At 37.5% G+C, this 14,827-nt stretch overlaps 1 protein-coding gene across 3 annotated transcripts in view; it reads left to right on the top strand.

Annotated features, from left to right (window-relative positions):
- The window catches only part of GABRB2 (gamma-aminobutyric acid type A receptor subunit beta2), a 159,441-nt gene extending 159,037 nt beyond the window's left edge, over positions 1 to 404 (top strand). For 2 of the 3 annotated variants that reach the window (XM_068417201.1, XM_068417199.1), the window contains one exon: positions 57 to 404. In XM_068417201.1, coding sequence (XP_068273302.1) covers positions 57 to 404 — 348 coding nt within the window. Of the gene's footprint in view, positions 1 to 54 lie in introns of all 3 variants that reach the window. The other variant, XM_068417200.1, reaches the window with a different exon arrangement.
- The last annotated feature ends 14,423 nt before the right edge of the window (positions 405 to 14,827 follow it).

The following is a 14,827-nucleotide window of genomic DNA, read 5'->3' as shown; positions in this document are numbered from 1 at the left end:
TCAACTGTTGGGGCTTCCTTTCTCTCCTGTTAAATCTGCTTACTTATTTTTTACAGATGGATCCACATGAAAATATTTTGTTGAGCACACTTGAAATTAAAAATGAGATGGCTGCCTCCGAGGCTGTGATGGGGCTTGGGGACCCTAGAAGCACTATGCTGGCCTATGACGCTTCAAGCATCCAGTACCGGAAAGCTGGCTTACCCAGACACAGCTTTGGTCGCAACGCCCTGGAGCGACACGTGGCACAGAAGAAAAGTAGGCTACGGAGGCGTGCATCTCAGCTGAAAATTACCATTCCTGACTTGACTGATGTAAATGCCATAGATCGATGGTCGCGCATATTCTTCCCTGTTGTTTTTTCCTTCTTCAATATTGTCTATTGGCTTTACTATGTGAACTAAGAAGCAAAGCCACACAGGAAGCAAGAACTGGATTTCTCTTCAAATCGGTTGTACAACCAAAAGTGGGACTTAGAAAAATTCTATTCAGGACAAAAAGTTACTTCAAAACACCTTAGTTGCTGGCCCACTCTACGGTCTGGTTTTACAATGTTTTGGTTGTATCTGCTAAAACATAAATATGTTAAGTTGCAGTATGGACATATTCCCTTATCAAAACATAAGTGCATTTTGAGTGACAAGGTAAATTGGATTTTGACAATCACTTCTGTCTCATAGTCCCTCACACTCTCTTTTTCTCCCCCCCCTTCTTTTTCTTTTTTTTAATGGCCATTTAAGTTTAGTGATATAAATTACAGAGCAGTGTTTGAGAAACAAGTTCTAGTTTCAGAAGCAGTACATACCATTCCCAGGGAAACTGCATATCCAAGAGACACATCTACACTTGAGAGTGTACTAAGTTGTTATCATGCTTATAAAACATATACACTTTATCTTTTAAATGTGTAAACTTGAAAACAAGTAGTGCCTATCATCTTTCCAAGATGATGATGGTCAGAGGTTTCCCAACCATATTCAGGTGTTTCCTGTTATTTATTGAAAGAACTAAACCTTTGACTGATAATATTAAGGTTGGGTGTTTGCACAGAAGCTGAAGCAAAAAGCACTAGTTTTGTTTGGATTTTAACGAAAGAACATATGCTCACAATCACAGTGACTGTAGTTGTGATCAGCAGAGGAATGTAATAGTGGTATAAAAATGAATTAACTCTGAATGGGTACGTATGCTGCTGGTTTGTGTTGGGGAAAGGAAATCACCTGTTCAAAGTGCCAAAATTGGTTGGCCAAATAGTAATTCTCTAGGTGGCTGAAGGAAACCAATGTTGCTCTGCCTTTCTAGGACAGGGAGAGCTAGGGAGCAATTATAAAATACAGGGTCAAGGAGAGGACAGGCTACATATCATAGAATGGTTTGGGTTGGAAGGGACCTTAAAGATCATCTAGTTCCAACCCCCCTGCCATGGGCAGGGACACCTTCCACTAGAGCAGGTTGTAAAAGTGTGTGTGTATGTGTGTGTGTACATATATATATACACACACAGAGAGTGCAAATGAATGTTGTCAGTTATAGTACATACCTTAGTCTGAAATAGTCACGTGGAGTTGTGTGATTCCTTCCACGTTTGCAGTCTTTCCAGTGTTATGCTTGCCCCTGTTGTTATGCTTAACATCTTACATTCAGCTTGATTAAAGTTATCTTACCTCTTTCAGCAGTAAAGATCTGAGCATATGTACTTCAGTACAAAAAGTACTGACAGGATACTTTCTCGGTCTGGATTAGGCAATACCATTTCACTTTTTATTTTGTTTTCCTTAATGCACTGTTTTAAAGGGAAACATTTGGTAGCCATCACTTTAAGGGTTTAATTACAGTCTTGAATGTTTCCTCTTTAGGGTGATTTCCATTGAAAGACTCGCAAATTTCAGTTTTGCTTTAGGAAACCTTTTGAAATAAAAGGGTTTTTTTTTCAATTCCATAGAGCTTCAGTCTTACAGGGAAAATAGAACAGACAAAAATTAGAATTTTGTAGGCAAAGTAGAGTTTGCCATGTAGTCCATTGTGGAACCTTTTTCTGTCATGAAAGAAAAAAAAATTCACAAGTACTGTATAAACAGTATAAATTCCTGATGACTTTTACTAAATCAGATCCCCAATATTGTTTGACACAAAATATTTCACAAAGCAAAAGCCACATCTGTTGTATCTATGCTAACTTTCATCTGTGTACAAATTTCTGAAAGAAAGAAGAATTCAAGTATCTTCCAAATAGCAAAGAAAATTTTTCAGGCAGATACTCTTCCCCACTTAAGTATTCCTTTGTCAATACTTCAAGATAGTTCTTAAGAATATTTTTCCTAAAATATTTTCTTTTTTTTTTTTTTTCTTACTTTAAAAGAGTAATTTTCTTACAAGTTTCTGTGGGTATTTTTCCCCATTTGACAGTGAGTGACAGTGATAGGAGGAAAACAGTTCTGGGAACTAATAGGCCAATTTTCTGACTTTGTTTTGAGCATATCATATGCTTATTTCTGCTTCCAATGGGAGAGAATAGTTTTGAGCCTTCAATGGGATTTGCCAGGCACACACACCACCTGTTGTCATTTTCAAGGGAGTTGTGTGTACGTTCACGTAATGCCTCCAGGTTCAGTCTCTGCAATGTGTAGAGACAGGCTTTCACCATGTGATTAGCTTTCCAAGTCAAAATGTTGCTTTTTTTGTTCACATACTTAATTTCTGACTACATCTCATGCATAATGCAACAAGCTTTGCAGAGGCATTTGGAATTTCAACTGATAGGTATGAATCATGTTGGAATTTTTTCCCAATTCTAAGAAAAGGAGCCACATTAAAATTCAGTATTTCTCTTCAAAGTCTGTTATTTAAAAATGGTGTCAATTATCATAAATAAAAGCAGTCTTATAGTATTCTTCTGTACAAGCTTTTCTTTCATTCTACAAATTGCTGCCAACTCCTTTTTGATTTCACAGATACGTAGTGTCAATACAGGGAGCTCACAGCCTGTTTGTGGTTGATACACAGCAAATATAAAACCTTACAGAGAATAGGTTGACTCTCTGCATTGGTTTACTGCATCAGCTGTTACGAAAACCACAGAGACTGAATCCTAGAACTGCACATTAATTTATCTGAAGTTACAGTACAAGCCATAATACTCTCTGGTGTCGCTATTCAGAGAGTGAAAGAAAATGTCTGGTTTCTGCTCAGGTGTCACTAGGAAAGATATATTATATGGGGGGAAGGAGCACTTTTGCTTTTACTATGTCCTACTGGTTATTAATGTGATGTATAAAATTAGTGAATGAGAAGAATTCTATCATTTTGTACTAAGGCTTAACACTGTGATACAAAAAGATGGGGGTGAGAAAGAGTGGCAAGGCACTGTCAAGGGAAAAGTATAACTCAAGCCCAAGGTGAGCACTTACTCCTCTTCTGAGATACTTGAGTGAAAGTCAGAAGTTATGCCAACATACGTGAAATACGGGGTTTGCTATGTGTGCTACCCTTCAGGTAAACTAGAATAAATTTGCTTTTAGTTTAGAATTGACCGAAAATGAATATTCTAGATCCTTTTAATTGTGTTAATTGTTGTTAGTTTCAATAAGCAAAATATCAAAGTTAATAATTTAGATAAACCTTGTAATATAATTATAGTTGCACATTTTACTGTACTATTAGACATGATAGCCAGCAATTAAGGTGTTTTTCATCTTTGTGAAATTCATAAGCAAATTATGACTATAACATGGCACAGTTTTAATGAAATCTTTGAGATCAAACTGTAAATATATACTGTACATGACTGCTAGTAAGTATTGATACACATTTTCAGAACTGAAAACTCATGCAACATATTTCTGTGTTTGCATAAGGAATGTTATGTTTCTATCTTATCGCAGTTTAATGACTGGGAAGAAAGACTCAAGCAATGACATTGTCACCATTTCTTTTCTCATTCCCAGGGGAGGAAAACAGAGTCTTAGATAACAGCGTGTTGCAGAGTTCTTCAGAGAGTTTTTACATTCTAATAGAAAGGACATAACATCTGTAAGGTACAAAAGCACAATGCATAGAGAAAATGAGTGGTGGTCTTACACCTGGGGAACAAATCCTATTTATTTCAGACATATATGCATTAAAATTAAAGCTCAATTACTTTTCACTATAATTATTAGACTGTGTTCCAATTCTATGCTATAACACAGTACTAAACATAAGTGAACGGATGTTAGACATTATCCAGCTATATGTGCATATGGATATATACCTAAATGTCTGTATGGACATATGTGTGTATATGTGCACGTACTGAGTATATATATGCACACACATTCATATGTTGGCGTGTTAAAGGAATAAGCTAATAATAGTTTTGTTTCTACCATCAACCACTGTATGAATATATTTTTGAGGAAAAAAAGATTAATGTATTTAAAAAAACTTACTATACAGGGTAACTGGGCATTTCTATATCAACAGATCAATGCTTATAATTCATGTGGAGCATTGCACTCTTTGACATGGTGATAGTACTGTACCTCCTAGCATCTGAAATTAGACTAGTCCTCACATTGCTTGCCTATTTCTTCTCTCTCTTTTTATAACAGCATTGTCCACTAGTAGGTTTTCAAAACCAACAAATTCCTTAGGGAACCAAGAAAAAAAGGCAAAAATATTAACTATTTCTGGAAAAAAATCTAGGTGGGATGGCCAGGGTATAATACTATATCAGTAGCGATCATAACATTTTGCTATGTGTACATAGAACACACAATGTGAGCGACCATAACTTAAGCTGAACATGTGTAAATATTATCAGATTTCTTAAACATTTTTAACTTCTAATTTGTACTTTATGGTAAGGCAAAAAGCTAATTCTACTTATGGTTTAGATTAATGTGTCCTAAAATTATGTAAATAATTAAGCTGTAAATGAGCAGTTGATAGATACAGTAATTGTTTAGTGACTTTTTTTTACTAAGTACAATAATTGCAGTGCTCTAGCAGAGTAATTTAAACACCCTTTTGCATAAACAGATTTGGATTCCAGTATTAAAAAGTACAGAAAGTACTGTAGTGTAAAATAGCCATCGCAGCAATGGTACTGCTAGCACAATCGATTCTTTCGTATGGTTAAAATGTTCAGGCAACAGAAGATAGTAGCTTGGCACTCAGTACTCAGATTAGTATAAACAAATAGGGCCTGGTTTTCACTTACAATAAGGCACCTTTATGTTGCTCCAGTGAGTGGAGACGTGAAGGAATCCAGAGTAAGTGAGAATTCAGCTGTTTGTGATTTCATTACAGAAAGCCTGCCTATTGCGTCTGTCTGTTTCTGAAATCTGTCTCTCTTATGGTATCTAATAGTAGACTTATATTTTTCTTTGGGAAAAAAAAAAAAAAAGGATGTTTGACTGTCTTTAGATAGCACGGTCCCCCAAAGCCAAAGAATCTTCACTCCAGAAAGTTTAAAAGGGAAATCTAAGTTGTCACTGCTTAACACCAAAGGTAAAGCTTAATAAAATGCACTAGGAACTTTGTCTAAATTTTTAAGAAGCAAATGGAATGTTGATCAAAAATACTGCCCTATTCTACTTTGTAAAAATAGTAATAATTTAAATATCCATTAATATAAAATTGAAGTAATATGCAACACTAACATTTCATAAGTATAAAATTATTTTCTTTGTAAGTGCTTTGTAAGCATTAAGTAAATGAAACTTAAACAATGAAAAATCTCGCCTCTACTTTCATACTAAGGGTTGTATTTTTTTAATGTTTTTGACATGAGGTCATCTATTCCAATTTGATAACATTTTGTATGTTTTCACTGTTACTGTCATGTGACAGATACTCACCAGGCTATATTGTTCATGGTCTGTCCTGTTACTTTCAGTTGAAGACAAAGAGAACATTTGAAACACGTTTAATTCTAACAAGCTGACTATGATTTGACTTCTAACACGTTTTTATTTGCATGGGTGTTTAAATGGTTCTGTTAGTACTGTCTTTGCACAGTTCTGATTTATCTTTTTTTACTTAGTACTATTTACTTCATAATGTAGTAATCATCAGCCTTACTAATGACCTTGTAGCCTTTCTTATATGCACATAATGCACATTTTCCAATGTCTAGAAAATGCAAAATACTAGTGGATATCATTGCATCAGATCTTCATGTCTTTCTCAAAAGGACTGCTAACCTCTGGGATATATGAGGTAGTAAAATGATGATTGTAAATGAGTAGCACATAAGAGATATTTTCTTGAATTTAAAATTATTGCAGCCAGTTTCAGCATGTAAATATATAATAATGTTGGCTAGTGTGTAATTCTTGAACTAAAAAATATAAATAAAGAAAACCTAAAAGATGTATATGTAGTTGTGTTATATTGGGCAGGCTCTTTTCTTAAACCTGCAGAAGGTTACAGTTCTCATCTAAAGTGAATATCTATGAATTTGTGTCAGAAAGGGACACCAGGAATTTGGGTGTTGAGGCATCTGAAGTGTAGGTTTCATATGCGAAGGGGTAATCGTAACACGGTGTTACTTTGCCTGTACTGCAGTCGGGGGAGTTGAGTGTCTGGGGAATATAAGCAATGTGAAGTGAGGCACTTAGTGCTGGTCAATAAGAAAATGCAGAGAAGAGGGGAACAGCTGAAAAATCTCAGAAGTTCGGTGACTCCTTCTCAGAGTCAACTGATTCTTGTGAATCTGTTACTGATGGAAAGTTGCTGGTGTTATCCTTACAGAAATACAGTAGCAGCTGTTTGCAGTGAGATGGTATTTCCTTTTACAGAAAAAGGTCTAAACAGCCTGAAGTGTCTACATGGATTTAAGATATGGAAGACGCAACTTCCATTCCTTCCTCTTCCTGCTTAACGTCTAACAGGAGAGATCCTGGATGACCAAATTATTGACCCTTTCAGCATGGTGGATTGAGCAGATTTTCATGTTGGAGCAGTTCTGTTGCTTAAGAAACAATTCCAGATTAACAGACCAGGAGGAGAGTGCAGTCAAGCGTGGCCATGAGAGGCATCTGTATTGCTGTACTCCATCTGCTGACTGTTTTGTGCAAAACATCATTAGCAGCAGCAGGGACTGGAAGATGGATCTCTTCTTGTGCTCCCAAGATGTAAAATGTCCACAAATACAGTTATGTTCTTGCTGCTTCTTTCTGTCCTAGTAGATCTTGAGCATTAAATAGACTTCAGAATTAGACATGTTTGGTTGCTCTCCTGAGAGAACAGTTCAGGTCTGTTCGTTTTTCTTGTTCTACGCCAGCCCAGGTCTGATAAAAGGGAACTCCAAACCCCAAGTATCACTACACTGGGGAGATGGCAGGGTATTTATTGGTAGCCTTAGCTGTACACACCCGCAGGTTCTGCCACAACTTGATTCCTTGGTTGATCTAACCAGGGGGAGCAGATGGAGCACGAGAACAGAGAGCAAATGGCCATCAGGCAAAAAGCTGCCAAAGGCTAAAACTGCCAAAGCCTTATTTTTGTCTGGAAATGCAGACAGCAGTTGGTAATTCCTTTTGAAGTTATCCACCTGGCTAGTCTCTGTTCCCAGCCCCACAACAGCACTGCTTTAATGACTGATCTGTTCTGTCTCGCTTTTCTGTGGATAAAGAGCACCAGTTCTGCAGAGAAAGAGCAGAGACTGAAGATGGGGAGATCCATGAGTCTTGCCTCTGGTACTGAGGTGAGGAGCTGCTGGTGGCAGGATGCTGACTCTGTATCAGGAGGCATAGAACACGAGAAGTAAAATACTCCAGACTCTTAAGGAAAACTCAAGTACGACTTCACCTCTTTGCTGTTTAAAATATATTACATCTTCCTCTGAAGCTTCTGAACAGTAGACCCAAGTTCTGAAAAAGACTAAAATGCCAGCACAGTTGCTTTGTTACAAGTATGTGATGTACTGCTGGCCCCTATTTTCAGAGATTATTACAAGCTAGGAAGCAAAGTATTTCACCTTTAAGACTGGTTCGTGATTTTAGGGTCTAAAAATATTTATACTTGGTGAGTATCATTTCCAAATCAAAATAAAGCAAATTGTCTATCTACCTTTTCACCTGTCTGTACCTATAAATGCGTTTAAAGTTATCACATCCTAATAGGTGTTATATCAAATCCACTGGCACAAAAATAAGACTAGTGCTGCAGAGTGTTTGAATAATTTATTCCCTTTATTCTGTTCTGGACTTCAACACTTGCTTCATTACTTGTGTAACATGGCCTCTCCATTCAATTTATTTGACTGCAAATTAGAAACATTAGTATCAGCTTCTTATTGGTAAATTGCACTGTTGAATATATCTTGATAATTTAAAATTAACAAAACCTCAGAAATTATCTAACATCACAGTTCTCAACTTATAAAAGGAAAATCAATATTTTAAAGAATGAAATTATGCATCTGTGAAGTATTGAACAGCTGTGAAAGAATCAAATAATGGAAACGGACTTCTGACACATTGTAACTGTTGCTTATTAAAGAAATGTAACATTAACAACTACACAGCAAGTATGTTCACTAATGCAAATTCTTCGGTTATCAAAATTAATGACCAGCATGACATTATTAATTCGTAATGCTTGTTATTCTTGAAGGATGGTTGGAGTGACTGTTTTATTATGATGTTTATACAAGTGTAGCAAGCAATAAATTAAAAAAAAAAAGTTATGTACAGAAATGGGGGTTGGGTATTGAGGTGATGTAAATGGAGATATGCTTGTTTTGACCGAGACTCTGCCCCAGGCAGGTGTTTGTGTGTGTGTGTGTTTTGGGTTTTGTTTTTTGTTTTAATTTCAGGGTAAAACTTTGGAATATGTCTTATTCTGGGAACAAAAGTATTTTTTCCCTCTTTCTGACAGGTTGTCAGAGCTGACATACTGCATTCATTTTGGCACTCTAATGGCTAAGGACATGCTTCCAGCTGAGACTACTTTTTTTAAACTTTCTATTTTTTTAGAAAGAATATAGCCAAGGAAACCAAATCTTCCTGAAGTTCTGGGTCTTTGATTGACTTACTTAGGTTCCCTTACAAATGCTTTGAAAACTAAATCATGTAAACTGTACATTTTCAGTTTTGGTGCTGTTTTTCAAATGGTACTTAGACAGGTGTGTATGTCTATGGATCTGTGTAGTCACGCATACTTACATTTCTAAGCTTGGTTGATATGTCTAAAGACGGATGCCTTCTAAGCCCACGTGATACTGGTCTGTGGCCTTTGAGATCTCCTTGTTAAATATTCCCAAAGATCTTTTCTGAAGAGTCTAATTGATCACATCAGTCTTTAATCTTCAGCTTTTTATTGAAATTTTATGGCATTGATGACAAAGAAATGACAGGCAGGCACAGGAGTACAATGTCATGCAGGTTACAGGGAAGGAAGTCCTGTCATATGCTCTTTGATAGAAGCAAAATTGACAAGATGGGCAGGGATAAACCCACAGCACAGAGGCTAATTTGGTCGTGGAGGGATCAGTGCATTTCTGGTTTTGAGGATGCTGTTTCCCCTTACATGTCATGTAAAGGAATTGTTTCTTCAGGTGAGAGGACATTGACAGGAGAAGGAATGTGGATAATAGACTGAAACCTACACGTCAGGACAGCAAGATTTATGTGCAAGATTTTCAGATAAATTGAATTGGTTTTGCTGTTCTTCTGTATTTTACGTTATGAAAGATTGAGGCTTTTTTATTGTTGTTGTTGTTAGTCACCATTCAGGAGATATCTGAAGTAGAAATATGTGCCAAACAGACAGAAAAAGATTTCACTGGAAAGAAAAAGGGGAAAATAAAAGGCAAAAAGCAAAAGAACACCAGCATGGGGAAATCCAGCTAATACCCTCCCAGCCTCCCAAGCAGCAACAAAGTGTAATCTACATTGCCTAATTTATTTTCTTTTCTCCCGCTCATAATATACTTTAAAATTAGAAGGGTTTAAGACTGTAGGAAGGACAAGTATTTTCTTCTCTCTCCCCACCCCTTAATTTTAATGTTTTCTTTCATACATGAGTTTGGAAACTTAGCATGAAGACCTTGGCTAATTCCAGCAAATCATACAAGCCTTAATTGGTTTTGGAAGGGCCTCCATATCTCTCTAAGAAAGGTTAAGCATTATTTGTTTGCCCTCAGTATTACCCAAAGTGATGTGATTACTGAACAGGTTTGACATTCAAACTAATTAAGGATGAGAGAAAGAGGAAAAAAAAGCCTTTATATGAGAGCCAAGCAAAAATTTAGAAAAGGGAAAAAAAAAAAAATGGAAAGGACAGGCAGATGAAACGTAAAGGATGTTTTATCACTCATGCTGTAAGATTTTAAAGTAAATACCAGCTGCTTTTCTGGCATAGCATGTTTCTCTGTCTTTTAACTGCAGCCGAGCCATCCATCACCCGGTTTTCCTATTTCAGATTGCTTACGGGGAAGCCATATGAGGCAATCTCTCCTGGTGTTGACGAAAGGAAAGGAGGACCAGCATAAGTCTGTACTTCTTCCCTAGGTGTGTATTTTACACCTGACAAGGCTTGAAATCAAATACCAAATCCTGCTCCCTTTACTCAGGTGAGCACGCTCAGGCCCAAAGGATTTCACAAGGTGTTAAGCACCTTGTTGAAAAACAAGCACTTCCAATCCCTGTGCGCACCCTGAAAAATGTTTGTGGTTAAAACAGGAGGGGAGGGAAAGTCTTTCTCCTCTAGTAACTGTGATAACAAGACAAATCTTTGGGCTGTAAATGCAAACATTTTGCTCAGGTTTTGCAAGCACTCATGCCTATTGCTGAACTGGAAACTATACTATGCAAAATGTGTACAGTACTGAGAACAGAGTTGGCTTTTCTCATTTGTGCCGGAATTAAAGTGAATTATTTAATTCTAATGAAATAGAGTCATATGGACATTGGAAAATATAAAAAGTCATATTGTAATGCCCTTGCACCGTTGTTCTTTAGCAGAGAAGAGATGCAGAATGTCTCTTGCTAGTTTCTGTGTTTGAGATCCATCTCTGAAAGAGGATGAGAATTGTGTGCCAGTACTTTCCTAGCTTAAAAGCACATGGTAAGCATGTCTTTGTCAGTAATTCATAATGCATAAAGTAATAGGTGAGTTTTGATTTTGTTTCATTAACAAAATGTCTAAATTTGACCTTTCCAGATACTACTTTGCCTTTTGAAGACACTGAATGATTTTCTCTTATGTACCTTATATCCCCATAGATAGCTGGACTGCTCAGTCGTGACTGCGTGGACAAAACATAGTGTTCTTTTTACTATTAGATGAGCCTAGTTCTATCAAAAATATGTATAGAAAAAATACCTACATTGTGGATATTTACTTGTGAAAACATGGTATTTGTTTTGTGTAGGTATTTTATACTATTGTAAACTCTTGCAATATATTTGGATTTGAATTTGTATAAAATATTCATTTAAATAAAATTTAAAAAAAACCAAACTTGTATTTTCCACAATGCAAGAAGGAGGTTATCATGTTAGTACATTATCTAGTGCTTCTTTAAAAAAAAAAAATTATTTTAATATCCTAATGGAAATGTTTTTCTTTTCTGGGAGATTTAATTCTTCCTTTCAACTAAAATATTTTTCATTTCAAATGTGAAGGGATAAGTGAAAAATTTCTTTATCTTTTTTTTCCCATCAAGACGTCTGGAAAAATAAAATCTAAACACATCAGCTCAGGAGTCAGCTTACCTCTGAAATACTTAGATTTGGCATGATGAGGAATCAGGATAGTAGGAAAGGACAAGAAAACTCTAGTAGTGATTTGACATATTTTTAGACTTTCAAAGTTTGCATGCTTTGATGATCATACCCTTAAAGTTTCTGATTCATTATGTACAATTTATAATTGATTTAGCTGCTGTTTCATTTAAAAGCTTAAAATTCCTATGTGAGATATGCTGAAGGTATAGCTCTGAGACCTGGGTGAGTACTAGGTTCCTTCATGTTGATCTCTCTGCAGATTTGGCCTCCTCAACTCTGCTTGCTACAACAGGTAAGACCCATGATATGCATATCTATGAAATAATCAATTGCTTTGCACTGTTTGTTGCACTCAAGTCACTTTGTTTTGAGGAATTAATTTAAGATTACCATAGCTTTTGCATAATGTGAGGTTAGAAGGATGCTTCGGGATTTCTAAGTACATTTCTCAGGTAGACAGGCCTGCTGTCAGATAGGGATTTCCCTCAGGTTTTCATCCCATGTGGCATGCCCCTTCCTCTCCTTGGAGAGAGAAGTGCCCCTCTGTTGTTCCAGAATGGTTGGGTGTTATGTGGCAGAGTGAAGGCAACAAAGTCCCTGTATTCAAACACTGAGGACATGGCACTGCCTAGGTCACTGATATCTGCTAACAATTTGCAACAGGACAGTCCTACAACTATTGTTAAGTATTACATTGATAGTATTGTAATACCTGCGTGTCTTGGGTCTGGCTGAGATGGAGTTAATTTTCCCCATAGCAGCCCTCATAGTACTGTGCTGTGTACTGCTAGCTAGAAGGGTGTTGGTGGCACTCCCCCCTGTACTGGGCACTGGTGAGGCCGCACCTCAAATACTGTGTTCAGTTTTGGGCCCCTCACTACGAGAAAGACATTAAGGTGATAAAGAGAGTCCAAAGAAGGGCAACGAAGTTGGTGAAGGGTCTAGAGCACAAGTCTTACGAGGAGTAGCTGAGGGAACTGGGGTTGTTTAGCCTGGAGAAAAGGAGGTTCAGGGGAGACCTTATTGCTGTCTACAAGTACCTGAAAGGAGTTTGTAGCAAGGAGGGTGTTGGTCTCTTCTCCCAAGTAACAAATGATAGGACAAGAGGAAATGGCCTTAAGTTGTCCCAGGGAAAGTTTAGATTGGGTATCAGGAAAAATTTCTTCACCCAAAGTGTTATCAGGCACTGGACAGGCTGCCCAGGGAAGTGGTGGAGTCACCAACCCTGGAGGTATTTAAAAGACGTGTAGATGTGGTGCTTAGGGACATGGTTTAGTGGTGGACTTGGCAGTGCTAGGTTAACGGTTGGACTTGATCATCTTAAAGGTCCTTTCCACTCAAAATTATTCTATAACACACCAGTGTTTTGGCTACTGCCGAGCAGCGGTTGCACAGCACAAAGGCTGTCTTGCCAACATTCCCCCCCTCACCAGTAGGCTGCGGGTGGACAAGATCTTGGGAGGGGACATTGCCAGGACAGCTGACCCAAACTGACTAAAGGGATATTACATACCATAGGATGTCTGTTCAGCAATAAAAGCTCAGAAAACGGAGCCGGGGGGACGTATTTATTATTATGACGTTTGTCTTCTGGAGTAACTGCTACGTATACTGAAGACCTACTTCCTGGGAAGTGGCTGGACGTCACCTACTCATGGGAAGTAGAGAATAAACCTTTTGTTTTCCTTTGCTTCTGCGTGCGGCCTTTGCTCTTGCTTTATTAAACTGCCTTTATCTTACCCACGAATTTTTTTCAATCTTATTTTCTCTCCCCCAACTCCCATCCTGCTGAGGAGGGGTGTGATAGAGCAGCTTGGTGGGCACCTGGTGTCCAGCCAAGGTCAACCCACCACACTGTGCCTTAGTTACATATTAATTGATAACTGAAAAACATGACTTAACTGGAGCACTTTTTACTGTTATTTCAAAGGAGCATGTTTAATGAAACTTTCAGACATCCAAGCTTATAACGTCTTTCACAGTTCCTCAGGTCATCAAAGGCCTATAAGAAGTTAGTAGCTAGAAATGAAGTTTCCAGGTTTTAAATAGCAATGGGTTAACCTTATTGTTTCATTAATTGTAGAGTGTCTAGATCCCAGCACTGAGTAGACATGCTAAATACACCTGTGTTTTGGAAATGAGCACCTTTAATCTGCTTATCCTTTCTCATATTTCTGTGCATGTGGTTAGGTATCAGTCCTCAGATCAGTCCTCAGCAGCTATGAACAGAGCAAACAGACACCCACAGTCTACCTGCAAGGACCGTGTGAAATAATGAAGTAACAGATATGTCAAAAATAGAGTGCTTTTGTAGACAGCTGGTGCCTAATTAATTCGCAGCAAAGCTGAGGAAGGCAGTGCCTATGGCCCTGCAGGTATTGCTGGATTTTGTTACTGCACCAATTATGATAAAGCATTGCCAGCACAAAAAACAGTAAGGCATTTGCTGTGCACTTGGAGGAAAGGGATGTTAGTTATTAGTCAACCGAAGAAGTGTACTGCGATCCTTTGTATTCGTTTTCTTTCTTTTAATTTCTTACTCTCTGAAGGACAAAGAAGGAGAGCTTCCATTTTGGCATTATTTTTTATGAAACAACCAACCTCCCCATTGTTTCTGTCTCATCTCAGACAAGTTAGATCTTCAATAGGAAGTTCCTATAAGACAAGTATACCAACATGCCTTATTTCATTGGAACCAAATCTTTTTCTGACTGCTGCAGTTTATTATCGTTAGTCCATTATAAATTACATGGTGTCTCCAGGGACCTGTTATGTACTTGAAATATCACAAGACTGCTGTCATGCATAATGCTGCAGAGAGCTGCTAAATTTATATCCACTAAAAATGTGGTTTACATTGCAGAGTGACCCACTTTAACTTTGATGCATAAATGGATTGCTTTTCTTTTAAGTATTATCCGTTATTTTCTGTTTGTCCACAGTTTTAACTTGCTCAGAAAAGGCCCTTGGAAAATCTGTTATTTATGCTGGGTGTATAGTGTGATTATCATTATTTCATAAAACTTGGACATACTTCCAAATTCCCCTAGAGACAAAGCATGCAAAGGGCAATTTTTTCTGCCAGCCCATGTAAGTTCTATCAGACTACA

The sequence above is a fragment of the Nyctibius grandis genome, chromosome 22 (genome assembly GCF_013368605.1).
Source record: "Nyctibius grandis isolate bNycGra1 chromosome 22, bNycGra1.pri, whole genome shotgun sequence".
Classification (NCBI taxonomy): domain Eukaryota; kingdom Metazoa; phylum Chordata; class Aves; order Nyctibiiformes; family Nyctibiidae; genus Nyctibius; species Nyctibius grandis.
The sequence above is the reverse complement of the archived record's forward strand: the minus strand, read 5'-3'. Positions and strand labels throughout refer to the sequence as shown.